We start from the raw sequence: 26,583 nt of genomic DNA on the forward strand, positions 1-26,583 counted from the left end.
CGGTGGGCAGAATTCATCATGAGCAGTGACTGACTCTATGAGGCTGGTCAGGATTCATTGTCAGCCACAGAGGAACAAACTCATTGCATTTGGGAACAAAAATTGAATTATTTGGGAGTGGCTTTAGGAGAAACTGAGGTTGTTTTGGTATAGACTCCCATTTCTCTCCCTCTCTCTCTCTCTCTCTCTCTCTCTCTAATACGATGTTTATTGGCAAATTGGTTTCCATACAACACCCAGTGCTCATCCCAACAGGTGCCCTCCTCAATGTCTCACCCCCCCCCCCCCCCCCATCAACCCTCAGTTTATTCTCAGTTTTTAAGAGTCTCTTACGGTTTGGCTCTCTTCCTCTCTAACATTTTTTTTTTCCTTCCCCTCCCCCATGGTCTCTTGTTAAGTTTCTCAGGATCCACATAAGAGTGAAAACATATGGCATCTGTCTTCCTCTGTATGACTTATTTCACTTAGGATAACACTCTCCAGTTCCATCCACATTGCTACAAAAGGCCATATTTCATTCTTTCTCATTGCCAAGTAGTATTCCATTGTGTATATAAACCACAATTTCTTTATCCATTCATCAGTTAATGGACATTTAAGCTCCAACGGAATGGGAAAAGATATTTGCAAATGACATATCAGACAAAGGGTTCGTATCCAAAATCTGTAAAGAACTCACCAAACTCCACACCTGAAAAACAAATAATCCAGTGAAGAAATGGGAAGAAAACATGAATAGACACTTCTCTAAAGAAGACATGCAGATGGCCAACAGGCACATGGAAAGATGCTCAACATCACTCCTCATCAGGAAAATACAAATCAAAACCACACTGAGATACCACCTCACGCCAGTCAGAGTGGCTAAAATGAACAAATCAGGAGACTATAGATGCTGGAGAGGATGTGGAGAAATGGGAACCCTCTTGCACTGTTGGTGGGAATGCAAACTGGTGCAGCCACTCTGGAAAACAGTGTGGAGGTTCCTCAAAAAATTAAAAATAGATCTACCCTATGACCCAGCAATAGCACTGCTAGGAATTTACCCAAGGGATACAGGAGTGCTGATGCATAGGGGCACTTATACCCCGATATTTATAGCAGCACTTTCAACAATAGCCAGCTCTCTGCCTCAACCAAACACTAACACCTGAGACTCACTGAGACACCTTGTCATAGTCCTTATCTTGGTCAATACCTACAATAATCCTTCTCTGTAATATAAAAAGGAGAAATGAAACTTTCAGGGGTCCTAGTAATGTGTGCATTGTCACATACCTAGTAAGCACTACATCTGGGAGCTAAACCCAGACGTTTGACTGCAAGGCACCTCTACTTGGGACTGTGTTGTATAATTCCCTTCTCTCTGATAGTGGCATCCTCAGGCACTCTTATGAAATATCATCTATCCTCTCTTCCCTTTCCTTTTCTTCTCTCTCCCTCACCCCAAACTGCCAGTTAACATGTTTTCCTGCATACACATATTCTACAGTACACAGAAGTGTTTATACACACATACTTTTCATATACCAAAGGGGTGAATGTTATTTCAAGAACACGAGCCTTATTCAAAATAAAGAAATTTCAGGCATCTGCTCTTGAAGAAGTGATTTGTTTCAACCACCTGGACCACCTCCCTTTATGAGGGAGACTACAGGCAGTTCCTAAATAAAGCCAGACTAGTTCAAATGTCTGCTTTGAAGTTGACTACAGGGAATTGAGAATTCACTGAATCCCCAGATCAGCCCACATAACCCACAGAGTTCCTAAAGTATAAAGCTATATATTTCAGCAACAATTAACCTCTATTTATAACGCCTTGAAAGAGAAACTCAATACAAGTTCTTGTTTGTGAATCCAGGAATGCCTTCTCCTTTCTGCCTAGACTTTAGGTGAAAGAGCAACTGGATAGGAAAAAAGTGAACTGGGAGGATGTGAGGGGAGAAGATGGAAGAGCAGGGGAAATAATTTGGGGGACTGGTGCCCTGTTAGATCTCTCAGCTGCATTTGGTCATTTATTCTCAAGTATTCTAGACTGGGGGACAAAGGGCTCTTGGGCCTTGTAGGTCAGGGCTCATTTGTATGGTCAGATTGATGATGTTGAGACTCTTCAATATTGGCTTATGCAGGTCACCACAAGTTTGGGTACAGACTGAACCACCACAGAATAAAAATCACAAGACAGTATTTTAATTGGCCTCCTTAGGCCATTTAACAAAGGAGAAAGCTAACTTGCAAGAGCAAAGAGTAATTAATGAAGGGAGCAAACAGAGGTTCATTTAGTAACTTCAAAATAAGTTCCTCTGTCTGAGGTGGGGAAAAAAAAAGTAGCCTGCAACATAAAGATAAACTGTAGGTATTTAAGTCACAATGCCTTCCGCCAAGAACTGCTCATTACCATCAGATGCTGCAGTGGCAGTGGGGCCAGTTAGAACTAACTTTATTATTAGAAGCAATTAGGGAGAAAAGGGGCAGAATTTCATTTGGTTATTTCAAAACAAGTTTCTGTGCACGGTTTAATGAAGGCCTGCAGTGTCAAGATAAAATGTGTGTTTTACTGAAAACAGCTTTTGCAAATGATTGCTTGTTACCAGCCGGTATCTCCAGGCAAAGCAGTCTGGGTAGGTTGGATTTACGTGCATGCTGTAATATAATAGTTCAGCTGTCTCAGCTTCATAGAAGTGTTAACAGGCAATATGACTTGATGGTTAAGCACACGTGTGCTGGAGCCAGACTGTCTGTCTTCAAATCCTCACTCTGACCTTGGTAGTTGAATGACCTTGAGTGACCTTCTGGAATGTTCTAGGCTTAGTTTATTCCTGTGTAAAGTGGAGATCATAGTAGTGTTTATCTCACAGGATTACTGTGAACTATAGAGGCGCCTAATATGTGTTAGACATTGTTGTAATTATGAAGAGTTCTATCCAAGAAACATTGGGGTGGGGCTTGCTGCTATACAGGGGTTACCCTGAGTACAAATCAATAATGGATCCATTTACATCTTTTGAATGGAGTTTTCACATAAAGAATGACAAAGATATTTGTCTTCACATTCATAACAGTTTTCATCTAAACTCCTTTGGGACAATATTTCAGTATTTCTATATGAAAAGTGTAATTGCTTTATGGGTTTGCCAAACCAGTTGTGTACCATATTCTTTATTTCCCACCTTTAAAGTAATGGCTGGGACTTTTTATATTTCCCTAAGTCTGAGCTTTTCCTTTATAAATCTCTTGTGCAGCCTTCAACTCTTCCTTCATATACATACCTGGGCTAAGAAACTGCCATGTACCAAGCTTAGAAGACCATTTAAAAAAACCTCAACTATCACACAACAAATGGGGAGTTGGGCTTTGGCTTCCTTCTAAATATCCTTTTGAGGCTACTGTGACCACAGTAAAAGAGATCTCTCACCAGTGCTTTCAAATTCAACGTCCTACTCTTCAGGGAGAGGATGTGCTGCTTTCAGTGATTTTTTAGATACTCCTTCATTAAATTCTCAAGGTTAAAGATCGATTTTCATCAGATGGCTACAATATTTGCATATTCACTTGGGAATATGGCATACTGCTTACCCATTATGTTTTAGTTTTGCAAATCAATAGCATTTAACTAATGTTCCATGCACCATAATATTAGACCCATATGATGAATAAAACTCCTTTCTTAGACCTTAACAGTGACGCTGTTATTAAAATCTATTCATTTTGGAGAAGGCTAAACTAGCAAAATGCCCTCTACACATTTATGTGTTTTCTCAGCTGTGTATTAACCCACATCATTTTTCTGGTGGCCCTAACTTAATTTATGTTAATTTGAACAATTTACATAAGAGCCTCTTTTATAGAATTTCAGATCTTACCCTACAGATTATAAGAAAGAAAAAGTTAAAAACATGGGCAAGTATATATTGGTGGGATTCTCCCCCAAAGTCTGTGTGTTCTTGTTTAATATGAGTTTTAGAAACAGGTTCAAGCTAATATTTATTTTCTCTAACCAAGTTGTCTACTTTAAAAAAAAATTAATGCTTATTTATTTTTGAGAGAGAGAGGGAGACAGAGCATGAGCGGAAGAGGGGCAGAGAGAGAGAGGGAAACAGAATCTGAAGCAGGCTCCAAGCTCTGGGCTGTCAGCACAGAGCCTGATGCGGGGCTTGAACTGATAGACCATGAGATCATGACCTGAGCCAAAGTCGGTTGCTTAACCGACTGAGCCACCCAGGAGCCCCAACTTATCTACTTTTTTGAGTACTACTTTTTTTTTTAAATCTCATTGTAACATGAGAGATTTTCCTTCTTGAAAGACTCAGTGTTAAAGAATAATTTCATCAGAGTTGTTGATGCCCATTAACTATTAGTGTCTCTTAGAAAGTCAAAGCTTAAGGAAAGGTAGATTCTAAAAAGAATGAAATATTCTATGTTACATAGAAACTACCTGAGGAAAGATTTGAGAGGGAGAAGGTAGATATTCTTACCCTGGATCGTTCTTCTAGTTTTGTCATCATGACAACTGTTGCACTCCGTTGCTCCCATATCATTCTCCAAAAGTCCCCAAATGTTTCAGGCAGAGATCCTTGTGTTGCAATATAAGCATTTTGTTTCCTATAGCCATCTATATAGTTGGCATTCACATAGTCACTTCCGGGGATGCCTGTAAAACAAGAGGTGTTATTCCACTAGGTGAACCTATCATGAGAGGAGACAGCCTGATATCTGGACTAATGACGATGTTACATTATTGTTCCACACTATGCTAGAGGAGTCACAATATATTCAAGTTTGGGTTTTAAGCAAGATAAAAACAGGTCCCATGGGGACTATCCCATTAAAGAAATACAGTGGTCCAGGTGTTGGATCTTTGTAATATGACAAGGTAGATAATAAAGAAAGAAAAATACAACTGATTGTCCATAAGGTGCTATTCCTCTCACCCACTGTCTATTTTCTCCACTATATCAGTAAAATATAGCATGCAAAGAAGGCTAAACAATTATCTGGTCACATTTCTCACTCATGCAATTCCACATTGCCAGACAAAAACTAAATGAAATAATGCCTGAGTCTGAAAATGCAGTGTAGAGTGGAACATGCCATAACAGTGAAAAATTCTTCACAAATTTAGCTAACAGGGAACTCATTTGTAAACTCATTTAATCCTTTCAACAACTCTGTGAAATAAGTCCTATCAGGATCTTCCTTTCACAAAGGAGAAAACAGAGGTGCATGGAGATTAAAGAGCTTTCTCAAATTGGTGGAGTCTGGATGAATTTTAGGCAGTGTGTCTGTTATGTCTGTCTTAACCTCTGCGAAGACTACTTCTCATTGAATCTCACAGAATTGTTGTACCACATGCATCTCTCCTTAGATTATGACAATTGCCTCTTATTTGGTTATCTCATATCTATTTTTGTCCTTTGCAGTCTGCTCTCCACCTAGCATGAGAACAGTTTTTACAAATATATTTCAGACCCTGTAATTTCTCTCCTTCAAACCCAACAATGGCTTCCCCTTTTACTTCAAATAAAATCCAAACTCTCAATAATGGCTACAGAGCTCCTCAGTTTTTCTTTTTAAAAAAGTAAATTTATTTATTTTCAGAGAGAAAGAGCAAGTGTGGGAGGGGTGGAGAGAGAGAGGGAGAGACAGAATCCCAAGCAGGGTCTGTGCTGTCAGCGCACAGCCTGATGCAGGGCTCAAACCCACAAATCCTGAGATCATGACCTGAGCTGAAATCAAGAGTTGGGATGCTTAACTGACATAGCCACCCAGGCACCCCATCTCTGCACTTTTTCCAAACACATTTTATTCCATTCACTTCCTTCCCTTCTAAACTCTAGACTGGACCACCTCTGTTGTTAGAAAACATCACTCTCCTACCTTATTGCCATCCCAAATCCTAGAACACACTTGGTGTCTCCTTCCCATTGTATAATGCTCAGCCTGCCTCTCAGAAAGCCTGCTCTTAATACTCTCAGACCTCAGAACTCCCTTAACTACATTTTTTTAAAGTTTATTTATTTATTTGAGAGAGAGAGAGAGAGAGAGAGGGATAGAGAGAGCATGCATGAACAGGAAGGGGCAGAGAGAGATGGAGTGAATCCCAAGCAGGCTCTGCCCTGTCAGCGTAGAGCCCACTCGGGGCTTGACGTCATGGACCCATGACATCGAGACCTGAGCTGAGCTGATATCAAAGTTGGACACTTAACCAACAGAGCCACAAAGGTACCCCTCACTTGACAACTCTTTACACTACTTATTACACATTGTAATTATATACTTGTTTGTTGACATGTTTATTGTTTGTTTTGACCTCTAGACCATGTCTCTTGTATTAATTCCTTGCTATCTCAAGGGACAAAAAGAAATTTGCCCAAGTTCTGACATTAATAAGTAGCAGAGCTTGAATTTAATGCAGATATTCTGATTGGAAGTCTAATTTTCCTTCATCACACCTTTAAGAGGGATACAGGCAAATCTGAGCTTCTTTCAATGAGAGTGACCAGAGCGATTAAGGAAATCAAAGCTGTTCCATATGAGAAAGGCATGCATATTATACTTGGCAGAGGAAAATATAAGGGATGAGGACTCTGCCTGTGAGTACCTGAAGAGAGGAGTAGATTTACTCTGTTGAGATCCAAGTTTTTCAATTCTGAAGGATGTAACCACAGAGAGATGAATTTCATCTCCAATATCATAAAGCATTTTCAAATTTTCAGAATCAAAAAGCGAATAGATTTCCTTGAGAGGTAACAATTGCCTATCCCTGGAGCAGACCAAGCACTTTACAGGGGTACTGGCATATCATACAGGCCTGATATGAGAGGTAGCACCAGAACCTATATATGGCCCCTTCTTGCCCTGGGAAAATATGAGTCCTGGAACTATGAGAAAAAAGAAAAAAGAAAATTTTCTTTATAATGGAATGCATGTTCCCAAGCTAAAATTGTTATATTTCACTGATTGCCACTTGCAATTACTTTGACTGGTTTTCTGATTCCAGTTGTAAAACTGATCCTCTCAAAAAAGTAATGAAAGTCAGATGGGAACTACTGGGCTCCGAGATGAACACATGGATATGGAATACCACCAGCATTAGTGAAAAGCCTTTTGAGTAAAAACTGAAATGCACGGCTGGTTGTAACATTATTCATCTATTATAGCTACTCAAGAAGCAGTTGGGGTTCTGGCAGTCCTTTGTTGATAAAGATCCTATTCCTCCAGACACCAAGATTCAAAAGACAGTTTAAATAAAGTCCTGAGGTTACTGCCACTGGGAAGCACGCGCAACCTCATGTCCACAGAATTTGGTTCTGAGCCAACAACGAATCTATTTTATAATACAGGGAAAGCCCACCTTCAAAATTTTAATTTAGCAGTTGACAACATTAAAGAATTGATAAAAAAGGATTATGGCTAAAGGTCTCCAATATACAGAAAAGTTTTTTCCAAGAAAATTCAAAATAGAGAAGAAACCTGGGTTAATGACTCTGAAAACGCAGCAGCTGGGCACTGTGCCATTTCCCCCGTATCAAGGATAACAACTGTATCTAAACAGTGTGTCAGAGGACAGAGGAGATGGATATGAGGCTCACATCTAAAGGAAGAGAATCAGACCCACCCAATATTTTTATATAAATTTTAATCATTTACTATGTAATGAATTGTTTTTTGACATATTGCTTAAGTTTGAATAATAAATTATGATTATTATTTTTAGGGAGGAGTGGGTTGCTACTTAATGCTTGTATTTCTTGGGGACAAAAACACAAACAAAATCTGCTTGAAAAATACTAGGCACCTGGTATCTGTACTTATCACCAAGTGCTTTCAGAATTGGGGACTTGATATTTTGAAAAGAAAATTAAAAGGAAAAATTCAATACCTAGTAGAGCTAATTATTAGCCTAAAGTTTACATCTTGAAAATAATGCTGGGGCTCCTCTTCTATTTTGAAACTTACCTGTAAGGAGGTAGTATCTGGAATAAATGCCTCTTCTTCCTAGCAAATCTCTTTACATACTCTGGCAAAAAGACATTTCAGGTAAGTCTTCTTATACACATCCTTCACAAGATGGGGATGTGAGAGAAGACTATTCTACAAAAGCTCTAAGATCTAATGTATCAGTATTTCATATAATCCAAATAACACACGATGTAGAAAGATGAATGGGAAAAGATTTTAGAAAGGGTGGAGGCGTGCCCTTTTACAAATATTAACCTCAGATTGGAAACTAAAGTTGAACAGAAGTGTGTTTCAAGTAGATGAGATCTCTGTTTTCAGTGTGACATAAAGATTTTTCAACAGACTTTGTGAAAAACAACATCATGCAGCCTTTCCAAGTGTTTTGGTACCATGAAATGCTTCTTCAGTAGCTCTTGATTTTGATGTTTCTGCTGGAAGGCTGGATCTACAAAATCCCTTCCCTTTATTGGGGTGACCTTCTCCAAGTATTACATATTTGTTTATTTAATTTTCAATTCCCTGCTTTATCCAGAAAATGATTTTGCATCTGCTAATACAACACTAATCAGAGTGCATTACTAATCCAAAAGAAGTGTGTGAGAATTAATTGAATTCCTCTGGGGCTATGATGGATGGAAATCTAACTTAACATGTAATACTAAAAGAATATAGAATTACTATAAATTAGCTAATCGCTTTTATTTTCTGGAGTCAAGAAGACCTTCGTCCAATGTAAGGTAATAATGGCACTTGTGGTGTGTGTGTGTGTGTGTGTGTGTGTGTGTGTGTGTGTGATTAAAACAATGAAAACATAACAAAAATGTCTGCCTTTAGCTCATCATAATCGAAAACCCTAGGGCTGGACCTGCTGGCAGAACTGTCTCTCAGGTAACTATAACTTAGATGAAAACTTGTTGTTTCCTAGGAATTCATGGCTTTACTGCCTTTATAAAAGTAACTTTCATGATTTCCCATGTATTATTTCATGTGTACTCTCCAGTTACCAATTGTCATGTAAACAGGTCCAACACCAATAATTATCATTCTAATCTTGTAAGTGAAAAAACTGAGGATAGATCTTAAGTTCATATTATATCTATATGCCCCTTTCCTGTGTTACAGTGTATTTCATTAGGTAAGGGACTATTTTTCTACGTTTTATACACATATTACTTACATGCTTTATATGGGGCTTTGCATTTGGGGTAAAGAAACCTTGAGGTTATAAAACTCAAGGCTTTAAGACCAAAAGAGGTTGTGATGAGGTGAATGATGGGTAGAGCAGTGCTTCTGTGTCCTTCATGCACAGCAAGACACAGAAATAGCTATTCAAACAGAATTAGGCCAGTTTTAGCCACTCATTTCATTTGCTGGGAATTGCTGGTTATAGCTTTCAGTGGAAAGGAAAGTAAGTTTAGGCATGGACTTCATGCTTCATTGTTCTTTTAATTGTTTGCAAAGCTTTGGAAACTTACCATGAATTCAACATGCAAAGGCAATGTCATTTTTCTTCATCTAAGCATAGGATTAATAGAACAGGGCTTCATGATGCTGGTCCCACATGTGTTTGAATATTAACATAAGGAGAAAAATCCTTGGAAAGATGAAGCTACTCTGAAAGAATATTCGTGATGAATAAATAATTCATACTGAAGAATGCTTTAAAACCTTGAAAGCATGTTGAACTGCCAAAGAATTTACTATCAGAGCTGTTTTGTCATGACTGGGTTAATTTTTTTTTTTCCTGTTAACTTGAGGAGGACTAATTGGCGCATATGGGTCTATTAAACAACAACAAACAACTTGCTTTGTATTCAATTTTTCAGGTCAGGAGATAATTTGATTTGAAGAGATTTGTTGAACAGTGCTCATAATTGTAAAAGTTTATAATAAGGCTTTATGTCCTGATAAGTGAAAAAGCAGGACCCAAAATAGTACATGGATTATTTTATAAATGTAAAATGAAGTAACTATAAGGGGTATGTGAATACTTCTGTATCACTCCATACTGTAGGGAAAGTCACATGTGCCTTTTAAAGTCTTGAAACAATACTTAGCACGTGCTAAAAACTTAGAGAAATTGGCCAGGAGACCAGGACTCCTGTCTAGGGCTGCTGGTAGTTTGCTCTTTGACATTTGGGCGGTTGTTCAACTTGTCCAGACCTCTGATTGCTTATCTGCTAAACAAGGCATGTTGGACAAATTGATTCCCTCAAGTCCTTTTGAATTCTAAAATAAGATGTCTCTCTGTGGTATTCTTAACCTTCTTGGATTCAGAAATCTCTGTGAAGTTATTTTAAGATAGAGGCTTTGTGTCTCTCAGATTAGGCAGGAACATGCTCTGATGCTCTTTCAAGCTGATTCCTAGTGCTTCTATCTCTTATGTGCTGACACGAGGTTTTTTTTGGTGTGACTGATACTTGAAATCTTGATTAGAACCTAGTGGGGTAAAAGAAAAACAAATTCAAAAACAAGAGGGAGCAGTGGGACTAGACTAGTAGGCAGTCTATTCATGGAAAGAAGCTGTCCCTGGATTGTGGAGGTGAGAATGAGGGAGAGGCAGCATTAGAGGGAAGGCAGAATCCCATCCCTGGTTCCATTGGACCAACTGCTGCCCTACCACAGAGCTGGGGATGGGCCTTCGCTGAGTGGTTGCCTCTGTCCTGATTCACAGCAGGGCCCCAAAATCCAGGTACTGTTATTTCTGTTCACTACTACAAATCCTTAGTGAAGTTTGTGTCAAGAAAAATGCTTTTTGGTAAACCAGTTTAATCCATGTTGTAAGATAGAAGTACTTAAGACCTAATGGAGTACAAAAGCTACTTTTTACTTATAAACAATGTCCCCTTCTCCAATTCAACACACACACACACACACACACACACACTCCCTAACAAGAATGAATTGATGATAAAGACCTAGATTGCAGTTTTACCCACAATGCAGAAAAAAAAGTATTAACTTTGTTTTCTGACATTGGCAAAACTAGAGAAGAGAGAATAAAAAAATGAAATCCTATAATAATTTATTAGTAAATTTATTTAATTCCAAATGACACAGGCCTTCTTTCCCCTTCACTTGCACCATGACAGCCACAACAGCCACATCAGAACTAGCAAAATGAAGGATTCTTTTTCTAACACAGCAGAAAAAACCCAAGTGCTTCTTGCAAAGGCACAGTGTGTTATCTGACACAGTGTCCCAGAGGTACCACACATTGGCAAGCTGCCCTCAATGTTTCTATGGTACACAGGATGATTATTTTAGAAGCATATCTTGCTCTGTGGGCTCACCATTACAATGAGTTAATGGGGGAATGGATACTTTTCAAAGAGTTTGTGAAGCCAGCTTCCATCCTCTCAAGATTCTATGTCCTCTCCCCCTTGGTTTTCTATTCCTCAGCACTGCTGAAGAGGCTGGGTTATGAGAGAAGGAAGTGGGTGATTGAATTGTCACTGAATGCATCCCAAGGTTAGCTACATATATTGAAACTTATCAGCACCTGTGATAGAATGGACTCATTTCTAGTTAAGGAGTACTTTTCCCTGAAATAAAGCAAAGCTTGGGCCAGTACAGAATTATAGAGTTTTGGCCTACTAAGCTTTTATTAATAAAGATCAAATTATTATTATTCAACAGTGAGGTAGTCTGAATCAAAGGCAGAATATGGCGACAGGAGCTCTGTCTGTAGGAAACACACAGAGCCCTAGCCTCCTCACAGATCCTAAAATATGAGCAGCATTTTCATTATGTCTTTGCCCAATACCTCTTTGAGAATCTAATGAGTCAATGCATTTGAAGCTTCCAAAATACCAGTGGATATTAGTTATTCTTATGATGAATGTAATAAACAGTAATTAAATAAGCCTAGTCATTCTTTAATATTCTATTGATGAAAAGTTATTCCAAACCTGGAAGGCCCCTTTCCATTTTCTGTATTAAAAAATAATGGAGAGGACAAAAATAATTATTTTATGACTTCCCAGCAATATACAACCTTCACCTTTATTTTAACAACAGAACCACGGCATAGATGATGTAAGTTTCTCTGTAACCTCAGAGCAATGAAGTGTAGATTCATTAGCATAATCTTCACAGGTGTACATTAAAAATGAAAAGAAATCCCAATAACTGAACTAAAGACAATGGAGATAAAAATAAACTCACGGACCTTTTTGATTTATTCTTTGATTGGCTTCCTGGAAACAGAGTAAAGAAAATCAACACAACCAGCCATCCTTTAAAAATGTTTTTTTTTTTTTTTTCTCTTTTCCAGATAAGAAACATCACAGGTACAGGCTGAGATAGGAGCTGGGGAATAACAGATCCCCACACCATTTGCTTGGCTACATGCAGGAGAAACATGCCATTTAAATAGCTCTAATTAGTCTTTAGGCAGGCTGCAAGCACCTTGTAAAACTGCTCCAAGTTTCCAAAGGCTAACTCCTATCCAGCTCTCTATTTAACACAAATTAGGCCAGGAAAATTTGTGCCCTGCTCCTCAAAAAGAAATGCTTTTATTAAAAAAAATAAAACAAAAGTAAACTACCCTGAAATAAAAGGATTAAACTTTGTCATGCTTGTAAGCAATGAACTTGAAAAGTGAAGGACTGGGAATGTTAATCATTGATTGCTAAATCAATGATTGATGTCCTGAGCAAGGTGAGAAGAATAAACTCAACCAACAGTTGGATGAGATTTAGACAAGTTTTCTGTTTGTTTGTTTTGTTTTTTCTTAGATGGAGCATATAGTCTACCAAAATTCTTTCACTTATTCAAATAGAACTTCAAGAGCAAAATAAAATGAATAAACACATACTCACAAATTAGTCATTAGTGTTTGAGGGTCGGGTGAGAGGGGGAAATGGGAAAGAGAAGGTAGAGTGAGGGGGGAGAGGGAGGGAGAGGGAGAATGAGAGGGTACAGGAACCAAGAGGGAGGAAAAAGAATCATATTTATTGAATTGATGTGGGAAATAGCACATGGCAGCTATTAAAGGGATGTGTTACTGGGGAAAATAAATTCTTTGGTGTCAGAGCTTCATATGGAACATTTATATTTACTATAATATAATTAACATTTTATTGAAAAATGTTGGAGAGATTGTATTAACTTATTTCCCTATGTTTTTGTTTGGTTTGTTTTTACTTATTGAAAAAAATATCAGATGGTTCTATAAAAATAAAATGTAACTCACAGTATGAGGATTATGTGAAAGGGAGAATATGTTATCACGTGCTGACAGCTGTGTGAAATGAATCTGCAGACACTGAACACTCTGCAGAAGAGAAGCTAAGACACTACTTCAATGTGAGGCCCTAGTGTGGTAGTAGAAGGTGAATCAGCACCACAGGGGAACATCCTTAGTTTCTTCTCTTCACTTTTAAGAAACATGATTTATCTTAGGGGCAGTGGTTTCCCGTGAGTCACTTTCTCATTTTAAAGGTGCTAAATTGCCCATCTCACAAATAATCAAGTTATTGCAACATCATGTATATTATTTACAGTTGGATTTTTTTGAATCGCTTACATTATCTGTTTGATTTATTTTGGATTTCCACTTAATAAGAGAACACACCCTCCCCCTCTTGAATTTTGCAATGGTATTGTGGGTCTGGTTTCCATTTATCAAATATATATATATATATATATATATATATATATATATATATATATATTTTTTTTTTTTTTTTTTTTTTTTTTTTTTTTTTTTTTGCTTCACAGAGTACTCCAAATATATGCAGCTTTCTCATTTGGATATTATTAATTTTTCCATAGATCACATACAGAAGAAATACCATCTGAGGAAAAATTATAGGATATTTCAATAGTAGTAATAGAATTCATAACAGCAATGATAATTTTAATAGTTTCCAATATTTATTTGGTGTTTTATTTGTGCCAGACACTCTCCTAAAAACTTTACAGGTATTAATTCATTAAATTCTCCTAGTCATTCTAGGATGCAGGTACTAATATTAATCCTATTGCACAGATGAGGAAATCAAGGCACAAACTCTTCAGAACCAGGAAGGGCCATTGATGATTGAATAGAAAAGAAGTTATTGAGAAGCATATGGGCTCTTGCAAGAATGTACCCATTAAAGAGAAGTGAATACATATACTTAGGTTTTGAAACTTTAAATATATTCCCTCAAAACCAGAAAAATAAAACTCATATTTCACTAAGCTTCTCTTATCAGATTAACAAGTACTAGTGTTACAGAATGCATGTGAAATGATGTGGATTATTCTTTGCCATTTCTAATTCTCCCATAGGTAGAATCATTTAAATCTGCCTTGGCAGGAGACATACACATAGGCCAATAATTCAACTTGGAGTAAACCCTCTGGCTTAAGTGGGAGTGTTTGTTTTGTTGTTTGTTTGTTTCAGAATCTCTTAATGTCCAAGATTTAATATTTATCTAATAAATTTTACTCAGTGTCTATTGATCTCTAGATGTAGAATCAATATTCAGAATTTTATGAAGAGCATGAAGGGTCTTACACATTTTCATTCTGTTCTCAAACAGAACTAAACACACTAAGACAGGGTTCTCAATTGACAAATGGGCTTTCAAAGGGCTTTTGTGTCCTTGAACTCTCTGAAAGTGTACAAATAAATTGGGTAAGTGCTTTTGGTTTTCAAGTGGGGTTTAAAATGCTCATTTTTTTTCCTTTAAGTATATTTATTTGAGAGACAGACACAGAGACAGGATTAGTGGAGGAGGGGCAGAGAGAGAGGGGGAGAGACAATTCCAAGCAGTCCCCATGATGCCAGCACAGAGCCCGATGTGGGGCTCAAATCCATGAAGCTGTGAGATCATGACCTGAGCCAAAAGCAAGAGTTGGACACTTCGCCAGCTGAGCCACCTAGGCACCCAGTGTGGTGGTCAGATTCTAAAAAGGATCTAGCTTCCCCAAAGGGTGAATTGTACTAAGTGACATGCCCAAGGTCACAGAACAGCAAGGTCACAGAATGGTTTAAACTAGACTTTAGTGTCCAGTCTTCTGTTTTCTTATTCAGTGTTCTTCCTAATAGAACTTTAAAAATAATATTGAACAAACAAAAAATTCCACTTGAAAGCATTTATATATGATTTATTCTTTGGAAAACTTTACTTTGGCTACTCTAAGGACACAATTGAAGACCTCTAGTTCTCAGATTTCCAACATAAATGTTTGAAAATGTATATTTCAAAATTCCTAGACAGTCTTCCCAGCCAAAAAGATATCATGTTTGAATTAGGTGTGCCATATATAGTCACAGTCTTCATGAATTCAAAAGCCTCTTTAGTTCTGAGTGGCCAATTGGAGAGAATAACAGTCTTGAGTCCAAAAGATTCATGTTAGAATTTTGGCTCTGCCATGAACGTGCTACTAATTATAAATAAGTTACTTTGTTTTTAAAACTTTAACAGTTCTTCATCCTTAAAATTGATGGTAACAACTAACTTTTGAGGTTGTTCTGAACATTATAGATAAAATCTATCCATGATTTTATACACTATATAAAATCTATGACATGGTGCCCAACACACAATAGATACCCAGAGAATCATATCTATTTGTCATTGACATAAAAAGTAGGCTTTTAAAAAGTTTGCTTTATATTTAGTCCTGGCCAACAATTAAAATAATTCCATTTGAATATGGCTTTTAAAGTGAAATGTTAATTATGATTCTACTAATAGAAATACAATACTGGCAGCAGTGAAGAGTAATTAAATTTTAGAAAAAAAATGTTTTTATCTAGAACTGAAATAATTAGATTGAATTTTTGCTAGTTATAAGACATTACAATAAATAATCTGCCACTAATTGATATTCCTGGGTTTATAAGAAGTTGAAGATACATACAAGAATTGAGGTAAGTAGATCACTTTTGGAATCAATTAAGGATAGATACACTTGACCTTACTTCTACAACTGCAGGAACCTAAGCATTGGGATCACTACTGAGTCCCTGTATTGTGTCATTGCCTCAGATTAGTTCTGCCATAAAATAGGAAATGAAATACTAAAATGTAATGTTTATGTTATCCATAGATTACAGCCCAGTGATAAAGTGGACTTTTAGGCAAAGTGATAGGTCTGGCATTGAGATTCAAGCTAGTGACTTAGTCACAGATAAATCCTCTATCAGTAGGAAAGCAGTGCGAATATGTGGGCCTATGCAGGCATGGGTCAGAGAATCACAAGAGCTCACTTCCAGTTTGAGCTCTGTTACTCATATGTGGTATGGCTTAGGGCCGACACTCTGAGCTTCACTCTTCTCATCTCCAAGTGTGGATATGTATATAGTAAGGTACTTATGCTGTTGCTTCATCAAACTGTAGTGTATACAGTAAATGATACAATTGATAAGAAAGCTACATAGAGTTAACTCCTACCAGTCAGAAGTGAAAGGGATTTCACGCACATGTGGCTTTTAAAAAATAAGACAAATTAATAAATAAATAAAAAGCAGAAATAGACTATACATACCGAGAACAAACTGGTGATTGCCATAGGGGAGGTGGGTGGGGGGGGGATGGGCAAGATGGGTGAAGGGGAGTGGGAGATACAGCCTTCTGGTTATGGAAGGAATAAGTCATGGGGATAAAGGGCACAACATACAGAATATAGTCAGTGATATTTTAATAGTATTGTATGTGAAAGATGGAGGCTACACTTGTCTTCTGCACAGCATAACTTAAGAGAAGGTGAATCAGTTGCTTAACACTTAGGATGTTTACTTGAAACTAATGTAACATTGTATGGCAAGTATACTCAAATTAAATAAATAAGTAAATAAATAAGGTTTCAGCTGAAACAATTGATACTGAGAGAAGACCAGGTTACATAACTAGTAAGTGACAGAGCTGTGACCCAAACCCAGATTTCCTTGCTCTTATCTTTAGGTTTATCAATTTCTTTTTTTCCATGTTAGTAAAAGTAATGAATAACTGAATTCTATAAGATCAAGCATATTATTATATACTATTTCATTGTAATATAAGTATTAGTTCCCATTTAGTCTTTGACAATATTTAGCTTTAACTATGAAAATAAATCCTATCACCTCTTTTCCTCGGGAATTACTATGTTCTCTTAAGAACAGCTTAAACAGGAAGTGGACTGGTCAAAAGCAGTTTCCACACTGCTTGCTCTGCAATTCAATAATTGTAAGCATTCTGTAGTTAGAACTGTCTTGAATTTGCTCCACATTTTCCCCAGCATAAATAAGATGGCTGTAATTTGGAAACATGTCATGATGTATCACTATTTTCACAGAATTCAATAAGTACACTGGTGCTGACACACAATTCCCCATTCTTTAGTTTATTTCCCCTGCCACTGCTTGGCGGAAGTCATGTAAAAGTTTTGCTCTAGGAAACAAGATAAGGATACTAGGAATCACTGTGGCGACTTTCCAGATCTCCTTTATTGTAGGTCAGACCACTCTGCAAAGTAAACATGAAGAGCAGCCAGCACCGCTGGGGAAACAGCAGCAAAAGTGTCCAAAACAAAACCTTTGACCAAAGTCTTTTAAGTTATCACCACAGGTGGAGCCTAAAACAAGCATGTTAAATTTTATAAATTGTGCATGAAGTCTCTTAACATTTATTTTTTTTAAATTTTTTTTTAACGTTTATTTATTTTTGAGACAGAGAGAGACAGAGCATGAACAGGGGAGGGGCAGAGAGAGAGAGAGACACAGAATCTGAAACGGGCTTCAGGCTCTGAGCTGTCAGCACAGAGCCCGACGCTGGGCTCGAACTCACGGATGGTGAGATCGGATGGTGAGATCGTGACCTGAGCTGAAGTCGGCCGCTTGACCAACTGAGCCACCCAGGCGCCCCAAGTCTCTTAACATTTAAATGCTCTTAAAAAATCCGGCTGTGTATTATCAAAGCTCCTTTTATGTGGGAAGCCTCAGTGAGCAGTTCTATGGTTCCAGTCTCCAGCATTTCCCTTTCTGTGCTTAAGATATAGGATTGTTGCTTACCCCCTTAAATATCTGCTGATTAGGGCTTAGTCTTAGATAAAATACTGTTCATGGTTGTAATCTAGATTAAAGCTCTCTCTATAGCCTATAAACTTCAATTAAATGCTTCTAACCTTTTGCATAAGACTTAAAATTGAAACACTTTTGGTTTCTAGGTCAGCTCTAGATTTAGGGTATATTTATGAGCATAGAGCTATAAAAAGGCAGGTTTTAGTCTGATTCAAGTGCTTTGGCTTTTGTACTGTAAAAATAGCATAGGAATGAAATGTACATAGTTTCCATCTATCATAATAAATGTACAAAGAGGAATATTCTTTGTCCTTCGACATACTTTACTGTTAAGATGGTGGAAAATAACAGGTTAAGGAAAATAATGATAAAGTGCGTAAAAGTACAGGGACACAGTAGTATTGAATGACCTAATTCTGAGTGAAAACAATGTTATAATACAGCAAAGGCAGACTGACAAGTTCTCCATCCAAGATCATGCCAAATAGATTCTCAATTTATATTCATCTAATTTCTATAATTTACCTGTTCTGCTAATGGAAAAAAAAAGATTTCCTTCCTCCACTTGTGACTTGGGTTAGTTTCTTATTATCTGTGGTGTTGATTTAAGAAACTTGAGGCAAGAAATTGCTTTTTTTTTTTTACATTTTAAAGTGGGAAATACAAAGATAAAATGTAAACGCTATATGCAAATAATCATCCACATAAATCAATTACAGTTTTCAAACAGGACTTGAAGCAATTACCTGTCTGACACCATCTTGCTTGAATTAGCATTGGTGAAATTTTGATAAACATGATATTTTTTTTCCTGTGTGGAAAAACATTAACTCTCAAGATCCTAGGATCTTTAATAGCCTCAAAAATGGATTATAACATTTTCCAACATCAAAAGTAAAATTGACTATGAGAACTTTATAAAATATATCTACGTCCTATAACACCATTTTGCAGAAAGGAGGCTGCAGGTATGGGCTTGCTCACATGCTGGAAGATAGTTCTTGTTCCCCAAACACTGGAAATAAATGTATTGATTGCCTTTTGTGTTTATTGGGAAATCAGTGTCTCACTTTCAAATTAATTTTGGGCATAAAACAAGGCATGTAGGGCTTGGTCAGAGTTAGGAGGTAAGTGGTACCTCCTAAATCACAGATTTGGGAAGCAGAAAAATGTGAAAGATATTTGAACAAGTGTAGATGAAAATGTTTGAACTGTAAGGTTCTGAAAATGACTGGGTCTGAAGTTGGTATTATTCAAGGTTTAATAAGACATCTGGAAGAGGGTAAGTGGTGAACCTTCAAGTATGTAAAGGCCACAGAGCTTTTCTGGATGTCAGTGAGGATGAATGTGGTATGTGGAAGGTGGTGGTCCAGGTTAGCTACTATGACAGAAGGAAGGATTTAAGTGATATTGTAAACTATTTTGTAAGGACAGCAATCCAATGTGCTGCCATAGCAAAAAAAAAAACAAAAACAAAAACAAAAACAAAAAAACTAACAAAATGCTGAGTGTTGAACATGCGCTCCTGAATGATTTTAATATGCCATGTGAAGAGATTTATTACTGGAAAGAGATGAATGGAAAATACTCTCCTCATGACTCCTTACAAGAAGCTAGGTATATTAGAGGTGTATTCCTCATCTTTTAGGAGCAACCATTCCCTCTGGAATGCACTACTTGCTACAATTGCGAGAGATAGATTACCAAGCAGTCCACAAATTAGCTGTACCAGACATTTCTGATATACTTAATTTTTATAAATCACCACGCCACAAACTCCTAAACTTTCTACTGTCCCTAGGAGGTATCCAGATTTATTTACAAACCCGTCACCCATTTAAAAATAATAGTCTATGAGCATCTTCTGACAATCACCTGTTTATTTATATCAGCAACCATCAGTAAAATGGGCAACCTCAATTTGCTTCCCCTCTACAAGCATCATGTACCTTATGAAGTCTTTCACCTAGAATAGAGGTAAGAAGGTAAGGAGAGATGCTTCTATGCTATGTGGTGCTGGGGATGTTGTGTACCCATATACAGTATACTTGTATGAAGTAAAGAAAATGTGAGAACAAGTGGTGCCTGAATATTAATTAGCTATTTCCATAGATAGCGAAAAACCTAGTTAAAACTATATTTTCATGCAAACACTTAGAAATTCATGAAAAATAAAAGTATAAATAATGTCTGAATTTCCTTACCTTCTATTGCTGATAGGAGAACCCGGGAATGATCATATGCGATTACATTCGCATATCTATTCTTTGGTTTGTTTACTTCCAAGTTTGAATGTTCCCATGTGAACTGCTGGCCAGGGTCAATTGACTAAAAGAAAAACAGCACACACACACACACACACACACACACACACACACACACAAAATCAATACTGAATAACACCAGATTATAGGCATTTATCACAAGTAACAAACATGATTTAAAAAGAAAAGTCTGAAGCCACACTTTATCAAGATGACCCTACTTATGAAGCTGAACACTAATATACCCAGCTTAACATGAAATGATTAATCGTAGTAAAAAACAGTGATAGTCACCAACAATTGATTCAAATGAAAAAAAAATCGATATGGATGTTCCATTAATATTGGAAAGGCAGTGTTTTAAAAATTGTTTTAGTTTTCCATTTCCTTCTCTGCAGCTGTAGTTTATAAGTTATCTGGCTCAATACTCCTTCTGGTTCTGTGAACATTATTTTATCTTGATTATTCTCCCTAGTCTTTCCTGTCAGGACGTAACCTCACCCTTTAAATTTATTGGCCATTCACTAGCTTCACTGGGCACAGGTTTCCCTGTTTTTTCTTCACTTCTAGGCTTCCACTTTGATGGCAACTTAAAATTTTGTCTGTTTCTCCATAACACACTATGGCCAGTAGCACAAGCAATCTGTACAATTCAAACAGTTAAGAATAACAGTAAAGAAGGGAAGTTGGTAAATCTAATGTTTATCTTCAAATATTAATTTATAACCCAATGCATATAGGATCTAATTGCTTTTCTACTTATGTTTCCTATTATTATGTGTTATATTTACAAAGCTTGCTTCTTTTTATTCTTTAACTTAAACATATTTTTTCTGATTTATAATGCATTTTCTTGATACCTTCATTCAACCCATTACTCAATAATCTAAAATAAATATTACACAGAATATAAAATAATATATAGTTTTCTTAGAGTTAAAGCAGTATCATTTTGAGACTGAACTCAGGATCTGATTATAGAAAAAAAATACTCTGAGGGACTTTTTAATTTCCTGCAATGTTATGGAAATCAAAACCTCTTTTCTTTTATCATAGGACATGGGCACTTTTTTAAGACATAATTTCATGGTATAAGGAAATATGAGTTCAGTAATTACATAAACATGATTTCAAATGATTAAAATCAAGTTTTCAGAAATAATGGTAAGGGTTATATGCAGGTAAAATTCTGTGAAAAGTAAAGACACTATGTTATGTTAACAGAATTTTTAGCAGTTAGTTTTGATACTGGGCATTTTTCATGCCTTTATGTGTATATGTAGAACTGGAAAGTAAAACATATCCAACAGCAGTGACAATATTAAAGATGTGTATATTTTGTGTTTAACAGGGCTGGTAAAACTCACAACTGCAAAGAGTCGACCTATTAACCCTCATGAATAGCCTCCAAACATTCTAAAATTCTCAGCAGTATGGATTCTAGCCGCTAATTTACCAAGGATTATAAAACCCTTATCTTTTCTTAGCCAATGCTAATCTATATATAAGTAGCCTATCGTTGAAAAAATATTCAGCAAAATAATTATCTATGCTTTAGAGTCTAAGGAATCATATAATTAGGGGTCTTTCTAGCTTGTTCTTCCAGGGAAGCTCATCATCTCCCCTGCAGAATGTACTTCTCTCCAAGTATCTGATGAGCTAAAACATGCAGATGCCTGGGTAGAAGCCTTCAAGTCAACCTTGAACCTTCTCTATACAAAGCATATTTATTTGGTGACCAAGCCATACATTATTTTTTTCTTAAATCAGCCCCAAGTCACCAGCCCACTGCCACTCCCTAAACTCAATCCTTCAGTATCTGATGTCTGCTTGGACTCTCTCTTCAAACCTCTAACTCCAAGTCACTTTTCATACCAAAGTAGTCTTTTTGAAGATCAGCTCTGGACAGGTTAGGTTCCTGCTTAAGAACTCCACTGGCTCTGAATGACCTACAGCTTAAATTCTAGAGTCCTTAGCCACAGTCCTACCCATACACCTTCAGTCATCTTTGCACTGACAAAGATGGCTCAATAAATGGTTCAAGAGATTTTCTTAAATGAATTGAATTGATGGATAAATGTTGTTGAGAAGAGTTCATAAAGAGAAATCATGGAGTGATTCTTCCCTATATCATGGCAATTAGAGAACAGACAATGGAGACTGCAAGGTAAAGTGCACTATGATTAATAACTTTAACACTCATTATCATACAGTTTAATAATAAAGTATGTGATCCAGAAATTACAACTACCACTGATATCCCACTTTACACTGATGAGTGTTACTGAGTACATAAGCTTCTTGCACATTATTTTCTAAACTATCCCAAGAAGCGGCTAAGCTCGCTGATGTTCAATGCTTTGGTGGAAGGTATTACTCCCTCTGATGGCCGTTATTCAGACTATGATCACTCACAGATGTGTAAAGTGGCAAGCATTTAATTAGACTAATGAAATTGCATCTATCAATGCAGACACTGTTAACTCATGTCCATTTCCACTCTTGCCACATATTCTCAGCCTTCTGAATGCTCGATTTGATACCTACACATTGAAGAGTTTAAAAACCAGTAATGGAAACATAAGTTTTATTTCACATTATGTTAATATGCTTAGACTTAAAGTATGACCCATGAGAAGAAGACCTATAGTAATAGGATAATTATAATAGCTGCCAGGTCATGCAGTATCCCGTTTAATTTTCATAAATGCTATGAGGTAGGTATTGTTATTTTGTTCATTTTACAGACAAGGAAATTGAAGTAAAGAAAAATTAATTTAATAAATCTTACTGAGGGTCTGCTCTGTGGCAGGCACTGTGCTATTTGGTGGTTAAGTAATTTGCTCACACAGCTAGGCTCATACATTCACCCTCAAACCCAGGTCTGTGTGATTTCAAAGCCCAACTGATGATTAACAGCTGGTAATTACCAAGCCAAGATGCTACTACTTATCCCGAAGGCCACTGCAAAATGAGGAAGCCCAACATATGAAACACACTTCAACAAAACTATCCTTTATCTTGCCAGTCTGAAAGATATTTCTTCCCAACTGATCATCCTCTGTCATTCTGGGGCAATTACATAAGAAATCAAGTTTTAGAAATGAGGTTGGCTTCACATGGATGATAAAACAGATGGGATGCAGCTTACATTTATACTTGTTTTACAGGGATCAAACAAACATTGATTGAATACTGCTAAACTGTCTTTGTGCAACACATACTCATCTATCTGTATCTATCTGTCTGACTGAACGTTTAACAATACACAGCATAGGTCATTATTCTGGAGCTTGTCAGAATGCTGAAAGCAGTAAACACAGTAAAGAACAGCAACTACTGAAAGCAGGTCAGGTATAAGATGATCTTTTCTATTTAGAAAAAAAAATAAAACTGGTTGAGAAAAATCAAATTTCAATTATCCATGTTAATGAGGCAAAGGTATCATGGATGACTAAGACCCTAATTTTCAAAACCCGCTCTTTATGTTGTCCTTAGTGCAAGATGCAGGCACATTTGCTTTGCCTCTTTGTTTTCTGGTTTCTTTTGCTGAGATCCTCTTAAGGAAGAATGAAATGGTCAACATGGAGAAAGGGCAACCTTGGTCTTGAGAAGTTCATTTCCACTCTAGTCTCATATTTTTGGCCCACACACCATGACCATCCATCTTCCTACTATAGAGTTAAGCTGAGGCCATCCCAGTATTATTCAAAACAATTTGAAATAAGCAGTCTTGTTTCTAATGACTTCTTCTTGTTCTTCCTGCTGTTGGTGTTTGGTTTTCCTCAGCCTGACTCTCATGTATCTCCTCTCATCCTTCTGACACTGTTTATCCAAACATGTTTTGGCGAGATACCCCCTCCTCCTCAGAACTCAATCCCAAATTCTACCCTCTGAGCTGGAAACCTGGCCGGATCTTCTGTAGTTGCCCTGGAGGAAACTTTGCAATTTGGAAATAAAGCAAGTTAGATGTATTCAACCCAAATTTGATTAATAGACTTAAAAAAATAAGCTATATGACATTTGCACATTGCATTGTTACAGAAATGGTAAACAAGAATGCTACTTCCTCATATTTACTTTTGTTTCTCCAGGAAATCAACAAGGCCCTTTACTGGACAAAGAAAGAATATGTAGCACCTAAACTTTACCAAGATGCCAAACCATTTTACATTGCTTCCCTATCTGCACACTTGGCACATGACACACTCCCCCTCCTACCCTAATACTTGTGACTGAAATAATTCTAATACTAACAGATCTTCACCTCAATGACTTTGCCTTACTGAGAAGAGGGCCCAAAGAAAAACTTCTCTGTAACGTACAGAAGAAAGAGAAAGTCTTGATTAGACAGCTGCTAATATCAAACACTTTGCATTTATGTAGTCTTTAACTTGGTGGTCTGAAAGTTCTCATTTTTTTTAAGCAACTAGAACTTTGTCTTAAAATAGGTAAGTAGAAAATAAGCAACATATAACTGATGGATTTATAATTTTGCACTATATTCTTTTTTTTAATTTTTTAAATGTTTATTTATTTTTGAGACAGAGAGAGACATAGTGTGAGCGGAGGAGGGGCAGAGAAAGAGGGAGACAGAATCCGAAGCAGGCTCCATGCTCTGAGTTGTCAGCACCCAGACGATGCGGGGCTTGAACTCACAAACCATGAGATCATGACCTGAGCTGTAGTCGGATGCTTAACCAACTAAGCCACCCAGGTGTCCCATGCACTATATTCGTGATGAAAACCCAGATTAAAAGAAATATTTTACATCCAATAGTTATATAGTTAAAATAACACTTATATGACATTTGCTGTGTTTTCTTTGTGCTTCACATATATTAACCAATTTTATCTTCACAAAGAGCCTAAAAGTAGATACCATTATTATCACAATTCTGTAGATGAGGAAAGCGAGGTACAGAGAAGTGAAACAACCTCTCAGGGTCAAACAGTTAGTAAGCTAGTTTTGGGGTCCAGGCATTCTGGACCCAGTCACAATGCCTCGCCACGATGTTATGCTTCTTTTCTCGCCAAGTTTGAGAAGATTCCTTGATTGTTTTACTTATGTCTTTCAATTATTGTCTTGAAACACAATGGGAAGTTTGGGAACAAAAATCTCTATAGTGCTTCTGATCTATATTTATAATTGTAAATTCAAAACAAGGGAGTGCTCATAAACTTGCACATCTGATTACAGTCATTGAATAAAACTGTATCCAGAGAGTGACCTTTTTTGATAAAGCTGAAGTCATCAACTTGAAGTCCTTTAAATATGGTTCTGCAAAATTTCAACTTCTCTACAAGAAGAAAAATATAATTCACATGTACAATCCCCCTACAATACTAGCTGCTTGGCGTCCAACTTCTCTTCAGTCCACTAAGAGTAAAACCTCAAAATATTCCCTTTAGAACCTCTTCAAAGAGAAACCACAAAAAAGATACATCCTGTTTTTGTGTGGGTTTTAAAACAACTAACAAAAATTTAATTATATAGAAGGAATAGACCAGCTATTTGACTAGGCAAACTATGGGTCAGACTAACCATCCTTTTTACAGGGAATTGAACTTTCAATGACCTTAACCTCTAGAGAAAGACTATCATTCCACAGAGTTCCCAGTCAGTAGGCTCATTTACTCCTTAGTGTGGTTTGCACACACATATTCTCAGGCCCTATTTGAGGTTTAGAGGAGCAATCTGCCATTGACTGTATTTCTGCAATGAAGCTTTTTAAAATTCTCATTCATTCATATTCTGTCTCTCCAAGATGGAAATGGTAAATTAATATGTATCCATTTTAAAGAAGACCAGTGTTTGCATAGTTGAGAAGGGCTGTATTTTGCACAATTAGCCGAGGGCTGCAATTGGCATAATGAGTACTTTCTTCAAAGAGAAGAACATGAGTTTAGTTGAATCCAATGATGCTTTAAGAAGTGGAATGTGATCAAGTAGAAAGTATGATGATGAGCAAAGTCTGGAGGTCGGAGCCCCTGAGTCCCAGGTGTTGGCTTTCTCTTTGCCCCTCGTTGGCTTTGGCAGTCTGCTCTGTTCGTTTTTCCTATTAATGTCTTCCCAGTGTCAGGTTGGCAACCTCACCTTTCCTGTTCTCCTTTATCCAATTAGTATCAAAACTTTCTAAGTCTTTCCTTATAAAAGTACCTCTAATCTAAGCCACAATTAGAGTCTGAAGGACTGGAATAGAGACTTCTCAAGACTCCCAGCGTTAACTAATGAACACACACAGGAGTTCTCCACCTTTAAGTAGAAAGATGAACAATTTGAAAAGCCATTTAAAAATATTTCAAGCAGGGGTGCTTGGGTGGCTCGGTTGACTCTTGGTTTTGGCTCAGGTTATG

General features: G+C 37.0%; 1 protein-coding gene across 34 annotated transcripts in view; it reads right to left on the reverse strand.

The window, feature by feature from the left end:
* The window catches only part of PTPRD (protein tyrosine phosphatase receptor type D), a 1,372,973-nt gene that overhangs the window by 60,348 nt on the left and 1,286,042 nt on the right, over nucleotides 1–26,583 (reverse strand). For all 34 annotated transcript variants that reach the window (XM_078436828.2, XM_078436827.2, XM_078436819.2 and 31 more), the window contains 2 exons: nucleotides 20,167–20,290; nucleotides 4,476–4,651 (listed from right to left, as the gene is read on the reverse strand). In XM_078436828.2, the coding sequence (XP_078292954.2) occupies nucleotides 4,476–4,651; nucleotides 20,167–20,290 (300 nt within the window). The remainder of the gene's footprint in view (nucleotides 1–4,475; nucleotides 4,652–20,166; nucleotides 20,291–26,583) is intronic.

The sequence above is a fragment of the Panthera onca genome, chromosome D4, assembly GCF_046562875.1.
Source record: "Panthera onca isolate mPanOnc1 chromosome D4, mPanOnc1 haplotype 2, whole genome shotgun sequence".
NCBI lineage: Eukaryota > Metazoa > Chordata > Mammalia > Carnivora > Felidae > Panthera > Panthera onca.